The sequence below is a fragment of the Scatophagus argus genome, chromosome 21, assembly GCF_020382885.2.
Source record: "Scatophagus argus isolate fScaArg1 chromosome 21, fScaArg1.pri, whole genome shotgun sequence".
NCBI classification, from domain to species: domain Eukaryota; kingdom Metazoa; phylum Chordata; class Actinopteri; family Scatophagidae; genus Scatophagus; species Scatophagus argus.
Window position 1 is genome coordinate 11,847,096 of NC_058513.1, and position 24,217 is coordinate 11,871,312.

General features: G+C 40.3%; 1 protein-coding gene across 2 annotated transcripts in view; it reads right to left on the bottom strand.

The window, feature by feature from the left end:
* The window catches only part of LOC124052922 (zinc finger protein 385B-like), a 58,996-nt gene extending 35,028 nt beyond the window's left edge, over positions 1–23,968 (bottom strand). The window contains exon 1 of one of the 2 annotated variants that reach the window (XM_046377719.1): positions 23,819–23,968. In XM_046377719.1, the coding sequence (XP_046233675.1) occupies positions 23,819–23,861 (43 nt within the window). In that variant the 5' untranslated portion in view covers positions 23,862–23,968. The remainder of the gene's footprint in view (positions 1–23,818) is intronic. The other variant, XM_046377718.1, reaches the window with a different exon arrangement.
* Between the last annotated feature and the right edge of the window lie 249 nt (positions 23,969–24,217).

Genomic DNA, 24,217 nt, shown 5'->3' on the forward strand with positions numbered 1-24,217 from the left:
TTGGCTTTATCTACATCACTACCAGCGTGTACAAATTTCAAACATCACCAATGAAGGACTCAAATTAAGGGGACAGTGTAGTCCGTCACAACACTTTGTCTTATAAAGCAGCCTTTAGACATCCATTAGCTGAAAAGAAAGGCCTATCTCTGACACGCATCACAGCATTACAGCAGAGACGTGTACAGTCTACAGATAAGTGTCTTGTTCCAGCATCCTTCTATTTATCAGATAATAAAAGCCGATTCCCGGTGTACACAAAGCGACATCTTTCTTTGTGGAAGCACACAGCCTTACTACCTGTAATGGCTGAGCGATTGTGGCAGACTGACAGCATAAATCGTACTGCAGCTAAACGCGAGCTCTTTGCTGAAAATGTGGAAATGTCACCCAAAATCTAACTGGATTCTTTGTTTTGGCGCTGTTCATATGATAATGGAATCAATTAAGTCCTCGTGGTGGTGGACATTTTATCAACCGCCTCGCTGAATGCATCCCCCTCCGCCCCCACCGCCATCACACGGAAACCATCTTTTGCGAAATCTTTGCTGTTCTAAAAATTCAATTTGACTGGTGGAGAGATGAAAGTGGTATGGAAATGTGTTCGCTGGAACTCATCAGCCTCCAACTGGCGACTTCAAAGCAGCAGGCCATCGTCATGATTATTTGAATGATGTTTTTCCACAGTGCGGCAGCGGATGGGCACATGAGTGACTGCTGGTAAAGATGGCGACGTGTTTACAAACACAACAGGCGTTCACCCTGACCTCGACCACAACAAACACGTGTCCGAAACATACAAAGATAATAGTGAAAAATGACCATGACCATCACCATTTTCCAAAAGCCAGAGAGAGAGAGGGACTAGGACATGAAAGCAGCCCTGGAGTTTGACCAGCACATTCAGCTCACAAAGAGCTAGAACATCCTCGTTTTTGTCCTTCTCACACTAAAATATGTGTGTGCGATTATTAATTGGTAAATTCAGTTATTTTTATTTTTTATTTTGTTTTATGAGCAATCATTTCAAAGCAAAACTAATGATAGTCTTTGATTACTCCAACGTGGCTGTTCTGTATTTTGACAGACCGCTCAAATTCAATTTTTTGATTCAACTGAGTAACTAAACTTTTAACTCATCAACACAAACTAGCCTTAACTTTCACCACTACCAATGGAGGCAGGTACACATGTCATTTTTTTAATAACACTGACCCACTGATTGTTTCCCTGCCAGGGCCGAGGCAGAAATGTGCTGCTGCTCTCCGGCTGTCTGAGGCACAAAATGTGTCTTCCTTCTACCCGACAGCTGCTGGATAAGAGCTCAGACTTTTGCTCTTGCCTCTGAAGTAAATAGTCTGCCATTTCAGAGCAGTATTGATGAGCAGACTGCAGACAGGGTCAGTCAAGCCCACTGAGGTATTGTCATTTGTGACTTTTGTCTATTTAAATAAAAACAAATAAAGCTGAACTGATCATTTGTGAATATATACCATATACTAATTCTGAAAAGTACTGTGATTTTGTGCTAATGTCCTGGCCGACTTTAGTTTTATGTATTTTCTTTATTTGTGACTTCTTAATGTGAAGAATACATTTTTTTTGTCTTCTTTGTTTGCAAATGATCATCTTATTATTAAAAGCCCCAGGTTTGTTATTAATCTAAACGATGAATCACTGTTCAGATGTCTTGGCTGATGTCCAAGTGTCACTGTCCTAGATGGAAACCCTCATTCACACTGGAACCACCCAAGCTGCTCCACTTACTCATCTTTATGTGTTCAGTTGGAGTTGGCACCTGACAGGCCCATTACAAAACAACCTTTAACAGGTTGCCGGCTGGCCAGCAGCTGCTGTTTTCTGCTGGCACTCTGTGCCACAGCCAGGGCTTCTCTGTCTGTCTGGCACCTGAGTGGGCAGCTGGGAACAGTCCAGTCTTCTGCTACAGACCAAATGGATAAAGTTACTGGTGCTCCACAGAACATGCTGGGAGCCTGCAGCAAGAAGTGCATTTAGATGTCAGGTAGAGTAAAAACGCTTCATAAAAAAGTTAGAGTTATTGTGTTGTATCTTTTAAATTTCAACAATGTCGCAGTTGACAAATACAAGGTTTAAAGCAAAGTATCTTTCAAAACTGCCCGTTTAGATCTGGATTTTATACTGGAGGAGCTGATGCATTTTTAGATCAAACGGTCAGTGGGATTGACACACTATCGGTATATAAATACTACCAGCAAGAAATGCACAAATTTACAAGATACAAGATACAAGATAGGTTTATTTGTCACATACACAATCATACACGGTACAATGTGCAGTGAAATTCTTTGTGTCCCTGCTACCAAAAAATAGGTAAATAAAAAATTTTAATTTCAAGAAAAAAATAATAAAATTAAAATTAAATTTAAAAAAAGTGAAAATGTGCATTATTTACATATATATATTTATATATATATATATATATACACATTGGTGTAAATGTGACTAAAAAGGGAATTTATTTTGCACTTTGATATTACAAAAAGTCTCTAGAACATCTAGTTTAGATGATGTGATGTCGAGTAAAACAACATGAGTTACTTTCTGGTAGTATGTCCATGCGGGAGACATTAGCAGCAGACCATGTGGTTGGAGACAAATCCCAGTGAGCCGGCAGTAGGATCTCTATCCATCATGGAAACATTTCGTTTTTCGCACTGGTTCATAATACAGAAACCTCTGAGAGGAGCTCAAGCCTCAGAAACTCACTAGCTTTATCTGCAAACACAATATCTGTCGTGCTGTCCTCTTAGCACTGAAGCTATCTGGCCCCAGCAGCTCTTTAAATACCAGCACTCATCAGGCTGTCTGGCTGTTGGTCCAGGACGAGCAAAGACTCCACCAAAGCCAAGGATATAAACCACAGGCGATAAAAGCTGTTTTATCTACTCTCTCTTTGTCTCTCTCTTTGACCTGATGGCCCTTATAAAGTTGAAATCATAAACAAATCAGCATGACACGAGGTAGTAGGAGGCCTGTGTTTGCCTGACCACATACAGTAAGCATGAGACGACAACTTGTTCAAAATAATGTGTTAAAATCACTAAGCAAGTCCCTGCTGCCTTTAGGTTAAGCAATTACAAATGATACAGCAGTTTTCACAACCGTTGTTGTAAAGGCAACGGTTGTAAAATGCGAAATAAAAACACCACAGACTTGGTCTCAGTTTTTTGATATAACAAAAGCCATTTTCTCTTAGTATCACCTTGAAGATGTGCGGTGAAGATGTATGTTCTTCAAGAAACAGAGAGAGAGAGAGAGAGAGAGAGAGAGAGAGAGAGAGAGGTAACCATCTATGTATTGTAAAAATCACTAAATACGATTGATTTCTTAAATATTTCTCAAAGAATTCAGTACGATGACATCCTGCCTCTGAATCTTGTTAAAGGATTCCAATTAATGAATCATGTCACCAGCCAATCAAGACAGCGGACATATATTATAGATTAAAATAAAAAACTACCTAAATAAAAAAGGCTCTTTGTTTAACACTTGACTAACTTTTCCCACCAACAGCGTGCTCGACATCTTTGCTTTATGGCCCGAGACAGCTGCATGGAAATGACCTGTCAGCCTCATAAACCACTATATCAAGGGACTCACTTACAGCTACAAAGTAATGTTGTCCACATGGGCGCCTATATCAATGAGGAATCATTCATTGTGCTCTTTGACACCTATATGAGATTTACCAGTCCTTGACTGGACCCATTTTTTAGTCAAGGGACCAGCAAATCTGCCAAATCGCTAATTTAACTCCAGTTTTAGTGTTTTTTTGCAAGGAGGAAAAGAGTCATATATAGAATTATTTTAATCTTGTCTTTTAAAGCACACAGCTGAGTTTCACTTAGCCTGATTAGACTACTGCTCGGGTTAAAGGTGAGCAGAGCTCATACAGGACCCTCAGTGATTTTTAACTGTTTTGGCAGCTTGCCGTTCAGACTGTCCACCACTTTGGTCCCAGTTGAAATACCTAAAGAGAAATTTGGTACATGCATTCAAGGCCACCTCAAGGTCATAATGTATGACAAGACTGTTGCCTTAACTTATCTTTGACCACCAATATCAGGTCAAAATTTTAATTTACAAAATCAGCCTCAGCTGAGCTTTGTGATTTTACGCTTCATGCTATGCTTTAGAATAGCAGAGATGCTGTACAGATTGTCATGACATCAAAGACACTACCTAAACGTGTTTCTGAGTCTTTTCACATCAGCTTTACCACAACATTTCCATCAATGATTCCATGAAGATCTTCTAAATGCTAATCTGTTGTTGTGGGATTATGGATAGAGGCTAACTGCCCAGCCAGGTGGGCACTGGGCTGACAGGCAGCTCTAAAATTGGCAACCTGTTCAGCCCGTTTCCAGCAAGCTGCTTTCCCCATCTGTGTGATGTGCTGCCTGCCTCGACGTACTCTAGTTTCACACCGGGGGCAACTTGTGTATCACAAGTTTTGACGAGTGAGGGGCTGTTGAAAGAAAAGCTTTGGCGCCGTGCAGTGTATAGGTCTTATTTGGAATAAGACATATTCAAAGGCTTTTGGAAAAATCTGTTTTGTGTTCAATTTATGTTCAAAAATGTTGCAAAATTTGCCAGGCGCTCTACAGAGATTTTAAGGGATTTTAAAATTGACTTTGGTTCAGTTTTCTAAAAAACATCTGATTCCATTTTTAAACCCCATAATTGTATGATTAAGTTACTTGTCAACAGGTGGATCATGTCCTATATTTTCTCAAGGTGACATTGTAGAGCATGGCACTTCTCTCTATATATAGCTGCGCTTAATTCCATTCAACTGTATATCTAAACACTATAAAGGCTATTAGGCTGTGTAATCTTTTTTGCAGTTCAACTGTACACTTAGCCTTTTGGTCTTTATAAAGCCAAACCCTGAATGCATAAAACCAGGTTGCTTAAGTATATATTTCCTCTGTTAAGACTGGCCTTTAAGAATTTAGACAGAACAAATTCAATATCCCTCCAAGCTTTTAATCCATATGAACCTCTGAACTTCTGCAGCTCTTTCTGGTCTGTGATCTAGGAAACTTCCTGGAACGAGCAGGTCTATTCCAGATGTGTTAAGAGGTTGACCAAGGCTTTCAGCATTTATACGCAAGGCAGCTGTTATTGGGGCATGCTGGCATCATTCCAGACACTAAGGTCAAGGTGAGTTCTCTCGCAGCAACACCTGTCATCACTGTTCCATTACGTCGAAAACAGACGACAGCACATACGACAGCACATACGACGCTCTGCCTGACATGGAAAAACTGGTCGGTGGAGGAGTAAGAGTAATGATCTCATTGAGCAGAGGATATAATTACTGGCTGATGAGTGTGTCTAAGTGCAATAAATTCACAAGAAGATTATTTACAAATACAAGACACCCAACACCAACAGTTGCTTTTGGCCTTGACAGTCAAGATGAATACTGAACAACAGAACGACAGGTGGACTACAATTACAGCTGTGTTGCTAGGCAACCAAAGAGCATCGGGCGAAAAAATATGGATTTGAAGCTTTTCCACACAAATTGCAGTCCCATTACACTGTAATTTGTGCAGAGAAGGCAAAGAAATGGACAAAAAGCCACATTTTACTGAGAGAACGCTGGACAAGCGAGGCTGATTTCAGCCCGATGATATGAATGAATGAATGAATGCACTGCATCATATTATAATGAATGTACTATTTTCAAATAGTCTTCTTGTCGCACCTTATAAATGTAGGCATGACAGTCCCAAATCCAGTTGTAAAAATTAGTCATAATGTGAATAATGTGCATGTCTCTGTTCCCTGAGGGTGTGAGGAAAAAAGGCTGACCTGTTTAACAGTAATATGTGTGCCACTGTCGCTCTGGGAGCTCAATGTAGGTGTTGGGAACAATGGGGGATTCGAGGTGATGGTGACACTGGTGGAGCACCTGTCAACAGTTTCTGATGAGTGTAATGTGGACTCAAAAGCATCAACAATCAATCACATCTTGTGGAAATTACATCTATAGGCTACTAATTAGTTTTCTCATTTACATTTTGTATGGAGACGTACTTCCTGCATTAAAAAGCCTGTGTTTATGTACTCATCAAGTCGGCTTAAAAAGGCAGATGGAAAAAATAAACAGCAGCAATCATAAGGAATAGCAAGATGGAAAACAAAAGCAAAAGCTGGGCTTTAAAGCTGTGGTGGCACAATACTTGACCTTTGTATTTGTGATGTATTGATCAGAACTCAAATTAATATGCATCGTTTCAGTGATTTTGTGAGCAAAAATGCCAAGATGTTCAAACAAACATGAAAAAACATAATGGCCATTTTTCACCATTTTTTGACATTTTAAGGACAAAAATGTAAACAGCCAAAATAAGAAGCAGAACATCTGATAATGAGTCACTGCCCTAATATACATATACAGAGGAAATAGTTCTCATACTTATTGTGGAAATGAAGAGCAGGTGTGCATCTAAAATATAAACTGATTAATACCTTTGTGAAATGGCCAGCTCATAAGTAAAAGCTTTTCTTAGTTCTGTTTCTCTCTGTGGTGCATTTAAAATAAGGAAGACAAAGAGCTCTTTATTAGGGAAGGAGCTCAAGGAGACATGTGACTCACCTGGAGAGCTCAATGAAGTACGAATGCACAAGACTGAGAGACGCACAGAGACACGCAGGTGTGATCAAGACATGGAAAGACACACACACACGTTGATCCCAAGAACAACACACATGGACATACACCATACACACACTGTATGTACATATACCATAAAGACACATATCTAAACTGTGCTGGCTTACACGATCCAACAACATAAGGGGCATTTTGTGTGTCAGATCTCTGTGACAAGGTCATTTGCAAATGTTCCACTCCACATATAATGCAGTGATTCACTGTGTTAGGTAAGTGAGTGGGAGCTGTTAAGAGGGTGCATATTTTTAGTCTCTGCATTTTCCTTGGACTCGATTGGTACTGGGAACATGGGATGACACTGTGTATGTGTGCATGGTTAGACGCAACATGAAGACAGCAACACACAATTATAGATCATGCAGGCTCTTCAGTAAGACCAATAAGCCCTGAAATAATGAAACTAGGACATACAAACCAAATTTTGACCCAGTGAACCAAAACAAGGCGAGAGATTTGTTTATATGGTGCAAAAAGATTACTTACATGGTACAAATGATTTTGAGTTTTGTTTCCTAAAAAAACATTATAATGATGAATAGAGATTAGTATATTTATGAGTTTACCAAAACATATAGATAGCTATAAAAATGATAGAAATACAAGATACTGTGGTGCCCAAGTAGTACACAAACACGTACATGCATGCACGAACACACACACACATACACAACCACATACACTCCTTTGGGGAATCTTGGCTGGATTCCCAACAAATGCCTGTATCCATCATGTATACACCTCACTGCAAGCACCAGATAGCACACATACATGTACACACACACACACACACATACACACACACACACCACTCTGTAGCAGGAGATTAGATCCAATGTTAAACAAAGAAGGAGAGCAGGTTTCTGACATGCCAGCTCTTTAATTAGACAAGTAGTGTCTGAGGACGGACACACACACATACTTTAGCTAAGTGTGTGTAATCTATGTTGCTGTCTGTCTAGCATCAGAGTAGCCAGATATGAGTTGAAGCAGCCAATCAGCTGTTACATTCTCTGATGTGATGGGAGGCTCCACAGGATCAGAGAGCCCTGCATGCCGCCTCTTTGCATAAGTATTGTACTGTATTTGCCAATAAAACTTTTCAACCAATCCAAAAGGCTTGCTGAATATTAACCATTAGATGATTATTAGACCACTGGCTCAAGTGGGTCCCCAGCAAAAAGGGAAACAATTTATTTCCACTATAATTCCATCCATAATTGACGCGGTGACAGAATTTGAGTCTATTTCGGTCGTGAGCAGGAAACACTTTTGGTAATGAAACATTTAATAGAAAAATTCTTATCAGATGTGGGACCCTGAGACAAAATCTTATCAATGGAGGTCTGTGGTCTAATATGTGTCAGTTCTAAACTAATGCACAAGACACGACATATGAATAATGCAATGTTTAAAGCACCATCAGAGTTTAAATCACACCAAATGCCACATTATACATAAATGTTCTCAAACAATAATGTGCTCTAATTGTCTTATATAACAGATGGTAAATCGATGGATTCAGTAGTCTGTGCAAAGACATTTAGAGACCAGTCAACCCTTGTCAGTGGAATAATTTATTTTGGGTGTTTTCAACCATTTTCGCAGAGCAGAGCAAAAGTTTTTATATATACGCACCTTTGTGGCAGAGTAAGAAATTTTATTGACTGAAATCTGAATTGGGATGGAGGAGTTCAAACAACCTGAGCAATGTAAAGGCAATGCAAAATGAAACACAAGTGGAGTAGAAGATGACGAAAATAAATTATGAGCAAAAAAAAAAAAATCAGGCTAGGACAAGTGGGAGAACTGGGACGTTGGTGTGTGTGGGGGGGACTTCGGAAGGACAGCTTTATTTTTTATCTGGAGGGAGGGATGACACTCCAACCAAGGGCAACAGCAATTGTGGGCATCTGTCACTGGCCATCTGGGAGAGCCCCCAGGCTGCAGTGGGGACCAAAGCAAATGTGACCTGTGCATGAATGACAGTAGAGTACTGGAACACCAACAGTGCTTACGCATGCAAACAGCAGGAGGAAAGAAATAAGAACAGGAAAAGTGGAATTTGTTAATAATCTAATAGGTGAATACAAGGGAGGCAAAAATATGGCGCAGCATTGAGACTTCCTGGTGAATCAAGCAATTTAGAAGTCATATTGCTGAAGGAACATTTTTGGAACTAGTTGCTTTCTTCATGAAAGTTAGGCCAGAGGTTCAGTACTGCTCTCTTTGTCTGTCTGATAAATGTGAAGCTCCAGTAAAGCTGGGTCGGTTTCAGGTTTAGCCAGTCCAGTTCAGTTTACATGTTTAACCAGTTTAATTTCATGCAACCTGACAGAACCAGGTCTATATGGAGAAAGCTAGCAGGAGCTCCTGCTAACTGACTGCTAAGCTCAGTTAACAGGAGCTCCGGGATAGCTGGTTAGCTCAGCGCAGCATGCCTGGTGCCTCCCCTGTTTAGTTGCAGATGTACTGAAGTTGACAGCTGGGCACAGATGAGCACCGCTGCTGTCTAATGTTATGTTACACGCTACAATACTTTAGTACGAAGCCTCATTTTGATCTGCTGAGTTCACTCTGTTAAAGTTACTGTGTAAGACAAATCAACACAAATTAAAGCTCTGCACTGTTTTGGTGGACAGAAACCCAACAGATTTCTTAAGGCTTTAATTGTGAAACAGGGAGAACAGCAAGTCTGTTGCCCCCAGAATTTTTTCTGAACTTAATACTAATACAGTTAACATTTTACACAACAACCCTGTTTTAATGTATGCATCTGTGTGCATGTGTGCTAAAGGATTCATTCATCTCATAGGGGGGCGATTGTATGAAGGTGGCTGTGGTCCCCTCAGCCACCTCTTGGCAGCATCATTGGGTATATCTCATTTTGCCCCATCGTTGTAATTTAATGTAATGTAATATATGTTACACTGCTAAGAAACAACTCCAAATGGGTAAAGCAAAGCCCCATTTTTCCATTTAAAATTCTCTGATAAGCTGTTAAAAATTAAAAAAAAAACTTTATATTTGAACAAGTGAATTACAGTCACAGTCAGAGACAGGACCGGGCTTAGAGAGAGGAAGTGATATGAGACAGAGTTTTCAGCCAACACTGCATACTAAAAATGTAAAGGCTATGTGGCACACCTTCTAAACACTCAAACAACTTTGTGAATCTTCACATCCTTATAAAATACTCCACAAAAGACACGATTGGATAAGAAGAACATAAAGGCCATTTGGTGCATGTCAGGTTTTTGTTGAACAGACTTAACAAATTGCATCTGTGGCCAATTTTTAAAGATCTTCCAGACAGGTTAAAATCCTTTTAGCATCATAATAATAGATATATTTATTAAAACACCTGGTCTTTTTTGCTTATTTTTGTCAATAATTGTGTCATATAATTTGAAACACACATGCACCACGGTGTCACCGGTGATCCCTGTGGTTTTAAAAGGGTTAAAGCACAAAATAATATGGACAGGAAGTGTTGATTATAATAAGAGGGATGAGTTGAGACGACTGTGCTGTTCTTCTTTTCTGACAGAGAGATGTGGGCTGTTGAAGGGATCGGCCTGCAGTCAGCTGTAATCCTCCTCTTCCTTTCCTCCACGCTCAGAACAAGACTTGACCCAAATTCTCTTAAATAGTTTTAGATACATTTAACAAAAAGGGATTTATTGCAAGAATTAGCATAGCTAAGTGCCGCCAAAAGTGTGCATCAGCATGTGGTGTACGTAGGTGAAAATCAAGAGAGAGTGTCAGCCCTGGAAGATTTAAGCTCGGAGGTGGAAGATTATTTTATTATTCTTAAACTTTCATTTTAGGATTTGTCGGCTGCTGTTTGTGAAAACGCTACTCAAAGTTGCTCAAAGAGGGAGACAGACAGAGAGAGACAGACAGCCATGAGCTACAGAGTGAAGGGAGAGAGAGAGCGAGCAGCGTTAGGACGGAAAATGCAGTGAGTCAGGAAAATAAAACGTTATTTTCTGATCGTTTCGCAGCAGTTACCTTTTGAAGGCCTGTGGGAAGGTGCCACACTGCTGGATTTCGTGTGAGTTCAGCCGCCGCTTTATCCCGTCCGCTGTGTGTGGCTGACCCCGTGTTTGTGCGAGTAGCCCCTGGCCACGTTCCAACAGACACAGAAACAGACAGAACATCACAAGCCCTCCCCGTCCTGCCGCCTCACCACCTCACTCCTTTTACTCAGATGTCGATTCAGTGCTGTTGCCACCGCGAGCTCAGAGGCGGAAATTCTCATAATTTCCCAGAGCCCAAAGTGACATCTTGAAATAGATTTTTTCACTATGATAAATGTCAAAGAACTTTAAAGAAGCTGGCGCCAGTAAATGTTTGACATTTGAAACTAGTGCTCGTCGTGCCCGGGCGTGATGGCGGATTCCCTGGCTTAGGTTCCTCACAACGCAAGCCCAAAAGCAGAAATCACAGAGGAAATAATAAGTCGCAACTAACGACGATAATGGCGGGGTCCTTGCTCATGAATTTGACTGTAAAAATGGCTGAAACAGCCAATGTGTCTTCAAAATAGTTGCCAACTAATTTTGTTTTGATCGACAAACTGATTTATTAACTAACCGTGGCAGCTCTACACGTTAAATAAGCGACAAGTACCATTGGTGGAGAAAAAGTCATTCAGCAAAGGTTTCAGTTTCTAAGAGTTGTCTTCACAGCCTCTATCTTCCTTCTGGCTGAGGAGCCACCATCTAATACAAGTAAATCTTGTTTTATAAATAGGTGTTCCACATTTAACTAAGTCTTTCAACAGCTTTTCCAAATTTCTTTGGAAAGGACTTGGATACTCCTGGCTCCAACACACAAACACATGTTTACATTTGGATCAAATCCCTGGACAGTGGAGAGTTAAGCCACTTTCTACCTGTTTTCCCATTGGGTTTCGTTCTCCTGACACTGATAATACAGACTGAATCGAGGACCTATGAAATCTCATTTATAGAGACGTGCACCTTATCTCAACTTGTCTCCCTCTCTAAGTGCATTTTTAGCGTCACTGTTTCTAAAACTAGAACTGTTTCTAGAACAGCAAAATGCTAAATATGTTTATGTTAACTGATGGCATGCCAAGTAGAAAATCCTTCACTTGGAGGGGAAACGTATGCTTTCCATGTGGAGTGATAGCAGGAGGTGGGAGGAGGGAAACATGGAGGCCGGGATGACTAATGAGGATGACTAAGAGTTGTATGCATGGTGGGTTTCCGTGTCATTTGTCTAGCCCGTGTCTAACTCATCTGTTGATATACAGTGTGAGGGGTTGCTAGTGACACTCCTGCGCAAGTAGCTCTTTATATAGATGGCACTGAGCGAGTCAGGAATAAGCAATAAGAGAACCTTGAAATCAATCTGTCAATCATATTCTCCTGTTAAAGTTTCATTCATATCATATCAATAACTTAAGCTTATAAACTTCGATGTCTTCTGCATTTGGATCAAGTAGCTTGTATGTAATATGTCAGATTAAAAGTACTCCACAGCTGTTACTTCAGTGTGAGCAATACATATTACATCAACATGCATATGTCACATCTGACTCGGTATTGACAGCTGACCAATATTAAAGGTATCAGGGACCAAAAACAACTAGACTGGGACATCCCAGTCGAACAAATATCAATACTACGTTGTACCACCAACTACATAAAATCAAAACCAGAGAAATAATTTTGAGAAAAAAATATATATATCAGTGAGTTTTGCCAAGCATACTGACAGCAAGATTAATTTGTGCTGAACTACAGTATCACATCATCACTGTCTGGAAACTTATATTTCTTCACTAACTATACTACAAAAAAGGCAAAGTAAAGCCCAAGCCAAAGGACAACTTTGGCCCTCAGGCCCCACTCTGAGCAGCCCTTGACTCAGCATTTTCATCGGTTGCATCCATCCAATAAATGCCGACTGAATGTGCTGACAGGTGCCTTTGAACAAATATTACCCTGTAAACATGATTTCTGTAAGATTATTTGTCGGTATAGCAAGACTTTATGTACAACCTGTACTTTTACTGAGCATGTCTGTGTGTGTGTGTGTACGTGTGACCACATCATGCACTGCTTCCACATTCCTTGCACGTGACCAAGAGAAACTGTGAGATAGTTCTCTTCATTTGAAATAAGACTTCTGATTATTCTTTCGTAGAGAAAACTGAAATGTCTGTTCTTCTTGAAAGGTTCGACCCTGACCTGACATCAGGGGCAGAGCTAAAAGGTCTCCCCTGACTTTCCCCAGTCCTCTGTTTAACGTTTTACCATGGCCGGCTAGAGGAGGAGAGGAAGAGGGAGTGAGACAGCACCTGGACAACGGTGGGAGAAGCAACCCATGACTAGATAATCATAGTTAACAAAAAAGGCGGCATGGTGAAGGTTTATACATGAGACCTAATACAGACACTAGTCTTAGTTGCCATATGTTACCAAAGAGATAACCCAAATGAATGCTGGTGAACCGGAATACAAAAGTGCACCAGTGTTTCCAGTGTAAAAAAGTTAGTCTGGAGCCCTGCCGCCTGCATTAGTATTTATCTAGCCAGACTTCAGATTAAATCACCGCTCACTTCAGTGAGACCTGCTGAGGTATCTCATCACATGATAAAGAATCTCAATGCTGGTTTATTTTGGGAGCAAATCATTCCAACATTGACAGATGACTGCAGATAAGATCACTGCTCTTTCTCGCTCCCATTCCCCTAATCATCCATCCTCCAAGTTCTTATCTGTTCTGACTTGAATTGGAAACCTGAGGCTAAATTGGATTGACTTTTAATTAGCTGTACTCCCTAGGTAAAATGGGTTTAATTGCCTGAATTTTTTTCTCTGGGTCCATAAGGTGGTAGGGCAAGGAGAAGCACCTGCATAGCTTTTTCAACAAATAAACCAGTCCGACTGTCAGTTAAGTCAGTTTGAATCAGATTCCTATAATTAAACTGATAAATAAAGGCACTTAATGTCAAACTTTACGTAATTATTTACATGTCTGGATTTATTCTTGATCCAAGAAGTTAAAGACAGTTTTGCCATGGATACCTAGAGCATGAGATGATTTCATTAACAGCACCCCAACACTAAATGCGTGAACTCAGGCCTTATCCTGCAGCAACTGCATTTACACTATTTCACTGAGTTTGCACTATGGCATCACAATGCCTTCAAGCAGAAAAGAGGATAACACCATGCTATCCATGTGTTTACGTTCATTATTCACTATGACAGAGAGCTGCGGCTGCAGTGAACAGGCGTGTGATACAAATGTTTGATATATGTTACTGAGAGGATTCCTGAGTCTTTCTTCACCTTGTTCAGTACTCGTATGACACACGTGATTCAGGGTTACCAATAAAACTGACTTAGTTGAATACATCATGTGGAAACAGAATTATGACCCAACTTTACAGAAATGTATACCAGGTTTCGGCTTATTGTGTAGCTGTCCGGACCGGACTCTTACCACTTTCACAGCATCGTTTTTTTTGGCCAATGCAGTCAGCTGTTATCATTGTGGAAACTCTTAAAACCACTACCACCTACCTACACTACCTGCTCAGCAACAGTCAGCAAAACAGACCCAAAAACAGGGTTAAAAGAGCGTGAATACCCAATTTGGATTCATCCTGTGGCTTGAAACACAACCCCAAATGAGGGATCATTTTGAATTGCTAGATGTGGAAATAAGTAACTGTTTGTTAAAAAACACAACACTGAGATGTTAAGCAGAAAACTGATATGTGAATGTTGCGTTCATAACTTGTTTCTGCTGCCCAAAAACGGCGAAAATAAAAAAATAAAAAAATAAATCTGTTTTGAAAGTTTAACGCTGTCTTCAATTTCAACTCTTTCCCCACTGGCTTAAGAAATTTGTGAGATAAAAGCAGCCCAAGCTGATCGATCACAGTCCTTAGAGTGTCCACATGTAATCTCTGCAGCCTTGACATGTATGTCTTTGAGGGGACACACGTCAGCTGTGGTGGAGCTGCAGAGCCTGTGCATGTGGTGTAACCTCTCAGTATGTCAACAATATGTCGCACTTAGACTTAGCATTCACCTCACTGAGGTAATCGGTGTTTTATATTCAGTGTTTTATACAATCTTTACCCCTGAATTGTGAATTGTCTACATTACTGCTCTCGCTCTACCACCGTATGAGATTTATCTGATAAACAACACAACAGACACTCCCCACACCAACAGCCAACCAACTTTTACTGTACTTCTTGACAGTATGGTTAAGATAATTCTTGAAATCTGCCTTTGATGGCAAAATACGTGTGAGTCAATATTAAATCAAATATCAAAACCAACAGATACCGTTCCTGCACAGTGCTGAACAAAAAGATATTGAACTGATATATTCCAGTGGTATTTTTTAAAAACATTTTAAAATAGACAAAACATTTCCTCTTTTAGAAATAAAATGGTAAATGTAACAATTTATTATCAGGCCTTGTTACCTAATATGGCCTGTAGAGCACATTAGAATAATGAAGAAGAGAACGATATTCTTAATATAAAAAAGGAGATCATTTTATTAAATGACCACAACTTGTTAATGGACATAACAATCCAGAGGCTTCACCCTCAGCTCCCTGTGATTCAGTCATGACTGAACCAGAAGCAGCAGAGTGAAGTCATAATGGCCCCTTCAATTAAAGACCATTTAATTTGGCCTGCTTGACTGGCCTTTTGTGTTCAGCAGCAATAACCATTAGAGACTCTATAACACAGCATTTAATGAAAGGGGGGGAAAAAAAGCTAAATTATTGCAGAATAAAAGACAGCAGGTCAAATCATGTGTGAAGCAAAGCTATTTTATTTTATCCGAGGGGAAACCGAGGAGGACAGAAATGCTTTCAAAATGGTCCTGGTGCTCCTTTTTTTTTTAGGAGTCTCATCTCAGATAAATGAGGTTGTGCAAATCTATCTTAAAACAAATTGCACCAGCACTCACACATTACACACACAGACACCTTTATAAATATTATTTGTTATTTTTAAAAATTACGGCATTTGTTGTGGGCTGAGAAATATTCAGAAGGAGGAAAACTAATCAGCCGCAAAATACCGTCATGGTGCCCCCCCCCCTTGATTCTGAGAGATGCTAGAGACACACAGGAGGTGGAAACACTACAATAGGTCAATGCGACTGCGTGCGGTAGCCTGGTTGTTCACGTTAAAATAGCATTTTTCAACACTGATCACTGATCTCTTGTTCCTCTTATGTAATCACACATACAGCTGATTTATAATTTATAACATACAGCCTTATATGTGGTCCTGGATTTTAAAAAACAAAAAAAGGGACCATGTTGGTGTGTGATAATCTGTGAGGTGGGGTTTCTCTACTGTCTGCAGCCTCTGTGTGTGTGTGCGTGTGTGTGTGTGTGTGTGTCTGCTCGTCTCTCTCCCCTCTCTGTTTAGACACACCTGACAAATCTGTGGAATAAGCATGTAAAAACACAATCACAAACAGCTGTGATACCAGTTCTAATTGATTATCGGTGTATTTTCTTGCCAGATTCGCCCGAGGTTGAACAGATGCCACAATTTACCAAATTTTACCGAAGCGAGGACGAGTTCTCTCCTGGGCGCGGCCTTGGCGGCTGAGGTTTGACGGTATATGATGTCTGATACAGACTGGAGCAGCACATGTAGCTGAAACTGGAATAAACAATCATGATCTACTGAATGCTGATTGAGAAAAGCTTCACAAAAAAGCTTCACAACAGTACAGACCTCATGGTAAGCCACTCATATCCTGCATCTTGTCTCACTGTCAACTTTTAAGTCAAAATCATTCTTGCCCAACTATACCGTTCATTCGATTGACTTTACAGTGGACCCAAGCAAATGCGGTGTTGAGTGGAAAGTTGAGTGGAAATCCAGCAGACGTCCACAGCGACGCAGAGCAGCCACACGCAAGAGTGAGACAAGTGTTTTTTCTTAGCGACTGCTCATCTAAATGACTTCATACACACACAAGTGTATTGCTAAGGAAGTGTCCCCCCCCCAAACTGTCTGAGTGCGGCGGGGGGCAGCTTCAACGCCATGACTCACTGATACATGTGTCACTTCATACTTTTAAACACACACACACACACACACACACTAGTTTTGAGCAGGAGGCACCGAACTAGTAGATAAAAGGGAACAAATTCACATAAATACACAGAAAACTGTTTTTGAGGAATTCTGTTCATGTCCATTATAGATGACATTTTCTCTGTGTATCCTCACACCTTCACGCACACACAGGTATATGTGGACATACCCGTATACATACATAGACACACACACATAGATTTTCACAGCTAGCTGCAGTGTTGTACCTGCAATATGGCCACAGGGGAATGGAGAACTAATGGACCATATGAAGATTCAACTTCCCACACAGCCCTCAAGGTGTCCGTCCATCTCTCAGTCCATGTGACACGGTCTCAAAAAGCAGCTATCCATCAGAGCCACTATATTACATACTGCAGACATCACCACGGACGTAGAAAATGATTTTTCAGAATGTTGGTTTGAAATGTGATGTGCACAAAATCATTTTTGGAGGTGTTGCAAAACACTCTGGCAGCAGCACGTGAAAGGCATTTTGTCAGGAGATGGAGAAATCAAATGACTCTCTGTGCTATGTGTTTACAGTGTAAGCTTTAGCACCTTCTTTGGTGATATTAGAGCACAGAGGAAAGCTTCTTGTGTGTGAATAAGAAGAGAGTGGCTATGTGTGTTAACTCACTTGCTGAGCTGATGATCCGGCGTCAGTGTAATGATATAGATGAACTGTGCAAACTACTTACAGAAGGCGTAACCAAACATTTAACTTCAAGACAGAAAGCCGACCTTCAGTTTCTTACAGCCCAGTATTGACCTGCTCGTGTTGTCATTACATGTCTTATACCGATTTTTGCGGGCATCTTGATATATCTGCAGGTGGACAGATGTTACTCCAGGTGTTGCTCTGTGTCTAAACCACAAGTGTATCGGACACATCGAACACAACAGGTACGCCCTCAATTTAAATTGTCTACACTGGCTCTGCTCAAGCTTGCGCCTCGGCTGCATCTCAGAAAGAGCACAAGCTGAAGCGTTTATCTAGGTTTGAGGTCTATTTTTTCACCAATACATGTGCAAACACGAGGTTGATGGTTAATAAAAAAGGCACTGAATAACTGTATTTACCTAATGTATCCATTATTTTCAAATTTAATATGTTAACTACAAGTTTCTGTATATTTTAGGGTTTTCTCATTATTTTAACATTTTAATTGGCATTGCTTTTCTATCGTATCATCAGTATTTTCTTCCTTTCTATTTTTATGACCTCTTACAGTTGACCTTGTAGGTTAAAATATTTGCTGTCAAGTTCAGTATAACATAATGAATGACTTAAATGGCAATGAAAGGCATCGGTATTGATGGGAAAATACATCAGAAGTACACCCACGTAGATGACAACCAGTGTAAACAGCGTGACATGAATGGCAGAGCGGTGGCTTCGCCCTGCGTTTGTTCAGGTAAAGATCTCAGTTATCAGTCTGGAGGCAGGTCTAAGCTGCCACAGTGTGAAGGACGCTGTCATCTGACTTGTAATGACACAGTCCGAGAGCCATTACATCTTTGATTGGGAACTTAAACAGAAATACATTTCAGTGTTTGCAAAGTGAGACAGGCTCAGAGGGGAAGGTTTGGAAAGAGCAATCTGTTTTCAGTCTGTTATGTTAAGGTGCATATGCTGCAGGTTCTCTGGTGGAAGCTTCCTCTAAGGGGGAACGAGTCTGTAATTTCACCAACTTTTTTTTTTTGTTTGTTTTTACCAGATTGACAGAAGGAAGATAGAAGTGTTTTGTCTAAACATTTGTCATCTTCATTGTTACTATCAGACATCTGCAGAGGAAATGTGTGTGTTTACAACACAGAAAATGGCTGCTAGGGATCAATCTGGTGAATGCGAGACCACAGGACTGTTATTTTGTGTTGATCATATACACATGTTGTCTCGCACTTATATTTTCACTCTCCATTCTATCTATTGAACAGAAGGATGGCTGCTTCACTCCAAACTATTTCACTGTATGAAACAGGACTGTGTGTGTGTCTGTGTGACCTTTGGGATGTGTAAGAACATTAATTAATATTAGATCCTGACGGATCAGGTTGGGAGATTTAAGCAGTCATTGAAGTTAAGCTGCTGGACCTCGTGCATCTCTCTTGATGGGGAAAAGCTTCATCCTGTTTGAATATTTGGCAGTAATTTTCACTGAAGGACAGGACAGCCCTCAGAAAGAAATTAGCTAGAAAAAAAAAAAGAAAATTTCTACTAAAAAATTAGGATTATCTTTAACTGGATTTAACAAGGTTTCACAAATTTAAGAGAAAAAAAAGGAAAAAATCATATGGGTATTAATGTAGATATAGGCCAAAGTGAAATTAGAGAAATGGAAGTCCTGACACGTAAAGTGGAAAGAAGTGACGATGCTGAGATGAGCACCAGAACCTGTGATCTGCCTCCTACTGATGGAGGACCACCCTGTAATGGTTCAATGTTTAATTTGTCATTGAGTAAACTGTAATAGATTGTGATAAAATTAAGGGAAAATTACATAATTCCAAAGACTGAGATTTCAGTGTGACATCTTATTATTTTATTATTTATGTGACAGAAAGTGGTTTTACAGAGTTTTCAGTAGAGAGCTGTCTACACCCGGAAGTCTTTAGTTTAGATAATACTGTGAGTTTCTCTCCCAGCTACATAAGCTGCTATACTGTAAATCTTAACATGATGTTATTTGACTTCAATGAAATTGTCAGTTATAGACCTTCTGAGGTAAGTAGACTTTTCACACATTAAATCATTTTTATTTCTCTCACAAAAACATCTCTGACAGCTTCAAACTGGCTAGTTTAAACTAATTTAAGTCTGAAGTGTCCCATTTGATTAGGCTATTGTCTGTATTTGGAAAGCACTGGCAGGTGTGTGCTGCTGGGAGTCTATTAGTGCTGCAGCCTAATTTTATTCAGCACTACTGAACTGTGACCTTCATGTAGTCTGCTCTCCGTAATTTGGTTTGCATTATTCAGAACTATGAAAACAAGAGGTTACGTTTGCTAAAAAAAAAAATAAGAAAAAGAATCTTGACAGCTCACTGATTCATTTTCTGGGCACAGCATTCAGTTAGATGATTAACTCAAACTGCGTATAATATTCCTAACATGTTAAAAACATTAAACTTGACTTTTATCTAACAAAATGATATTGTGATGACAATATTTCAGTTTAGCATAAACTCATGTGCATCTGTGTAGTATATCACAGATTATGAGATTATCACACATATTGTTTCCTTCTGTGAATCACACACATTTTTGTTATTTTCTCATGTGGTTTCAGTACAATGTTAGTGTTGGCACTGTTATTTTTCATGATAGAGTATTGTGCTTGTTCAATTGCATTTTATCTTACCAAATATCCAGAGGCTCTTCAGATAAAGACAAAGATTTGTGTGCCAGTTGGCTGCCGCGTGTAGTAAAGCATTAGTCTAACTTGAATACTTTGTCTGGAATAGTAACACACATTAGGAATGCCACAACCCAAGGTAGCTAAAGTATTAGGACGTATCAATGGGATATCTCTTAAAACGCAGAGAAAACACAGCTCTGGATAATTAGTGGTCATTTTGTCACTGTGACACTAAAGGCCTAAGAGCTAGTCTTATACAAAAACATGCACAAAAAGCACAATTCCTCTCACGTGAACAAAAAAATATTTTGCGGGTGATTGCTCAATCCTTGGTGGACTTTATCAGCAGGAGCCATGAGCCCATTGACAGTGAAGGACTAGAGCTCAAGCTGCTCCCATCCCGATCTCGTTCCACATGATTATTCTCAATTTCACAGCTGATGGTTTTTACTGAGACAGACGGCGGAAGCCAAATGCCAAAGTACGGAGGGGAACGCTCGGAGGTGGGGGAGAAAGTTAGAAAGGGAGAAAAAAAAAATAAGCTGATCACTCAACTTCATCACTAGTGTTTGGAATAGAGTAATTGTGAATGTGACCTATTGCCAGGTGCAGGATGGTGAGGGATGCGGGGCGCTTCTCGCTGTTTGTCTGAAGGTACAAGCCGGGCTTTAGGTGAACTTGACAGCGGTGGAAGAGGTATTCAGATCCTTTGCTTAAGTGAAAACACTAATACAACCATGTAAAAATACTTTGCATTAAAAGTATTGGACTCAAATTCCTATGTAAAGTCAAAGTACAAAATCTTATCAAATGTTCTTAATCTAAAATCTACAGCTGTCAAATAAATGTAGCAGTAAACTTCTGAGATGTGTTGATGTAAAATGGAAACACCCAAGTACCTCAAATCTCTACACTTGCATTAAGTACTGCAGTACATGTACTTAATTACTTTCCACCACAACACATTCATTACCACAATGAACTCTAACAACATGTTAACTCAAGTCATTTCAGAAACACCTGAGAGTGGTTTATACTCCGGTCATCAGAGATTTCAATGAAGTTGGCACCGTGGGTTATACTGGGTCAGTCTCTCACACTCTTACACACACACACACACACACACACACACACACACACACACACACACACACTGCCCTGCAGCTGAAAACAGTGCCCCAACCAATACATGATTTACTCCTTGCTAAAAACTGAAGAAGATAAAAGTTTTGAGACGAACATAACATACATAAAAAGTTAAAGGGCAGAAGAGAAAATATTTGATGACTTTGAACAAGTTCAAAATCCCACAATATTTAGTTTAACATCATACAAAACAAAGACAACAAGTAGGAAATCCTTCCAGCAATACCATTACGAAATGTTTGGTATTTTTGATTTAAAAATGACAAATGATTATTTGAGTTTATTATTTACAGTCACTTTTGTGAAATTAAGCCACTGAAACCCGACAATAAATATAAATCTGGGTGGTGGACGGGTAAATGACTGCCTTTAAGAATCCCTTTTTGTCCACAAAGCACAGGGTGGTCCTGCATCAGTTTGTTTTACCTGCTTGAAAGCTATAAGCCAAACAGATCTCTCAGTTCATTCTGTATTAGTCTGGTGACTGAAAGTTTTAGGACTTGAGATGTGCTCAGACTGTCTCCTCTTTGCGTTATCCATATGTTTGTCTGTCTGTTGAGTTTATCTCGTGCTGGAAATGCGTTACATGAATCGTCAGCTTTGCCTTTGGTAAGCGTGTGTTGTGAATTTGCGTCTTCATGCTGCTTGGATGGTGTGAGTCTGGCTTAGCTGTGAACACACCTCAGACACCAACAGAATCACCCAAGGTATGAAAAAAAAAACCCCTCCAGACTCACACAGGGGAGTGCTAGTGAAAATTACAGCACCACTCTGGAGAGTGGGCAGTAGGAGGTGCAGGACTTGATGAATCAGGGACCTTTTGTTCACAGCGAAAATGACTGCTTGCATGCAATTGGAAAGAACATCTCTTCTGTGATGCGGCGGTGCTTGGCAGGCAGGCGGGCGTCATTTGGAGCCATTTAGGTTTGGAGCTGACGCAGAGGGGGATGGAGGAGAGCAAGGTCATTTAAAGAGGATGCGGAAGATGATGATGTGGCTGGCGCTGGTTGTTTAAGTGGGTCTGCTCTGCTTGAATTTAGGTGCAGCTGAGCATGCCATGGCAACGCTCGCAGTAAAGACCGAGTGAGACGCACGCGACTTTAAGCCAATCAATCAGTCAGTTGTTTGAAAATGAATCAGTAACGACTTCCATTGCATATTGAAGTAATTTTCTTAAAACTGATGGATCAAACAATCAATACGTTGATCAAAAAAATGGCAATCAGTCGCTGAGTTCAGTCTTTTCCCTTCTTAGAGGAACACACTCACTGGACAGATGCTTTCATGTAAAACAATCCCCTCACATATAGGCCTACTGAAATGGTCAAAACTCAAGCAAAGCATGAACAACTTTATTGTCGGACCAAGGCGATTCAGCTGTCATTGTGGTCTGCATACCACAATTGTTGCTGGAGTTTTGACCTCCTCAGACTTTTTCTCTCTTCTCCATATGTGTGTCTTGGAAACAGCAGAAATCACTTTTCTGTCACCCCTTAAGAAACAATCACAGAGAGCGATTTGGTGCTCGGTCTCGCTCAGACAGCACTGAACCACCAACCCAAGCAAACTGTGCCTTTAAGAGAGAACTTTGCAAAGGACCAGGGACATTTGACGACCTCAAAGAAACACTGAAAACAGACTGAAGAGAGCCCACAGTCTACCTCTAATTTCCAAATTCGTCCAAAGAATACTTCAGGTGGCAGGTCACATGTACATCTGCACACACATGGCACTATAGTGAAAATATGTGTGAGAACACAAACAGGCAGTCACACCTTGACTACGTCAGAGCCAACAGATCCTTCAGCTGCACAAGGTTGAATAATTTCTCCATTCATTAACCTGGTTACATCTGAGAAACGGGCAAAAAAATTGTCCTCTCGCATCATCGAGGGTCAGAAAAACTGAATAACATCACGTTTGTGCCTCGGCAACACTTTGCAATAGTAATTTCTGTACCCTTGAAAATGTTTTACTATTTGAAATGGAAGACAACAATTCGACCCTTACTTAAGAACTTAAAAGAGCTATTCAAACATTTACAACATAGCTACTTTTCAAAAAAAGTATTGCCATTATTAAAACATACACACACACACACACACAAGTAGGCTACACATGCAGCTACTGAGGTGTGTGTGTTTAGAAAAGTAAGAAACCAAAAGACCTACACACACAGTCATCCTGACTGGATTGATTAAGCATTAATGCGATTTCTCACTAGCAAACATTATAACACATCTGATACTTTTTGACAGCTTTAGCCAAATCACCTGCATTGTTTTTATTTTTTTTTTTATTTGAAACCTCGAAACAAACACTGACATATTGTAGAAGCATTTACTCGTCAGGCGGGAGCAGAGCTACATGTGTCCAAAATGGCATAAACAGAGAGAGACAGCCTCGGCATGAAGAAACTGAAGACGTTTGTTTGTGTGTTTGTGTCCTTACCTGTGTGAGACGGTTTCACGGCTCCTCCGTTGTCGCTGTCCATTTTCCAGCTGTCACAGATTACAGCGCGAGCTCAGCTGCAGGCGTTCCAGTCCCGCGAGCGACTCAAGAAAAGATAAACCACGCGGGCGGCGTGTGTGTGTGTGTGTGTGTGTGTGCGTATGCGCGCGCTGAGCCAATGCCCGCCTGCTCTGCTGAGATACCAAATCACCGCGCGCGAGGATGAGACAGCGCGAGAGAGAGACAGAGAGAGAGAGAGAGAGAGAGGGGACAAATTGTCGTTAGAAAACAGAGCCACGGTAAAACGGTATGAACTTGTACGAAAAGGTAATTTTTTGAAACATAAGTAACTTTTCAAAGCCTTTGTGCAGAACTGCATAAATATGGCTGCATTTAAGC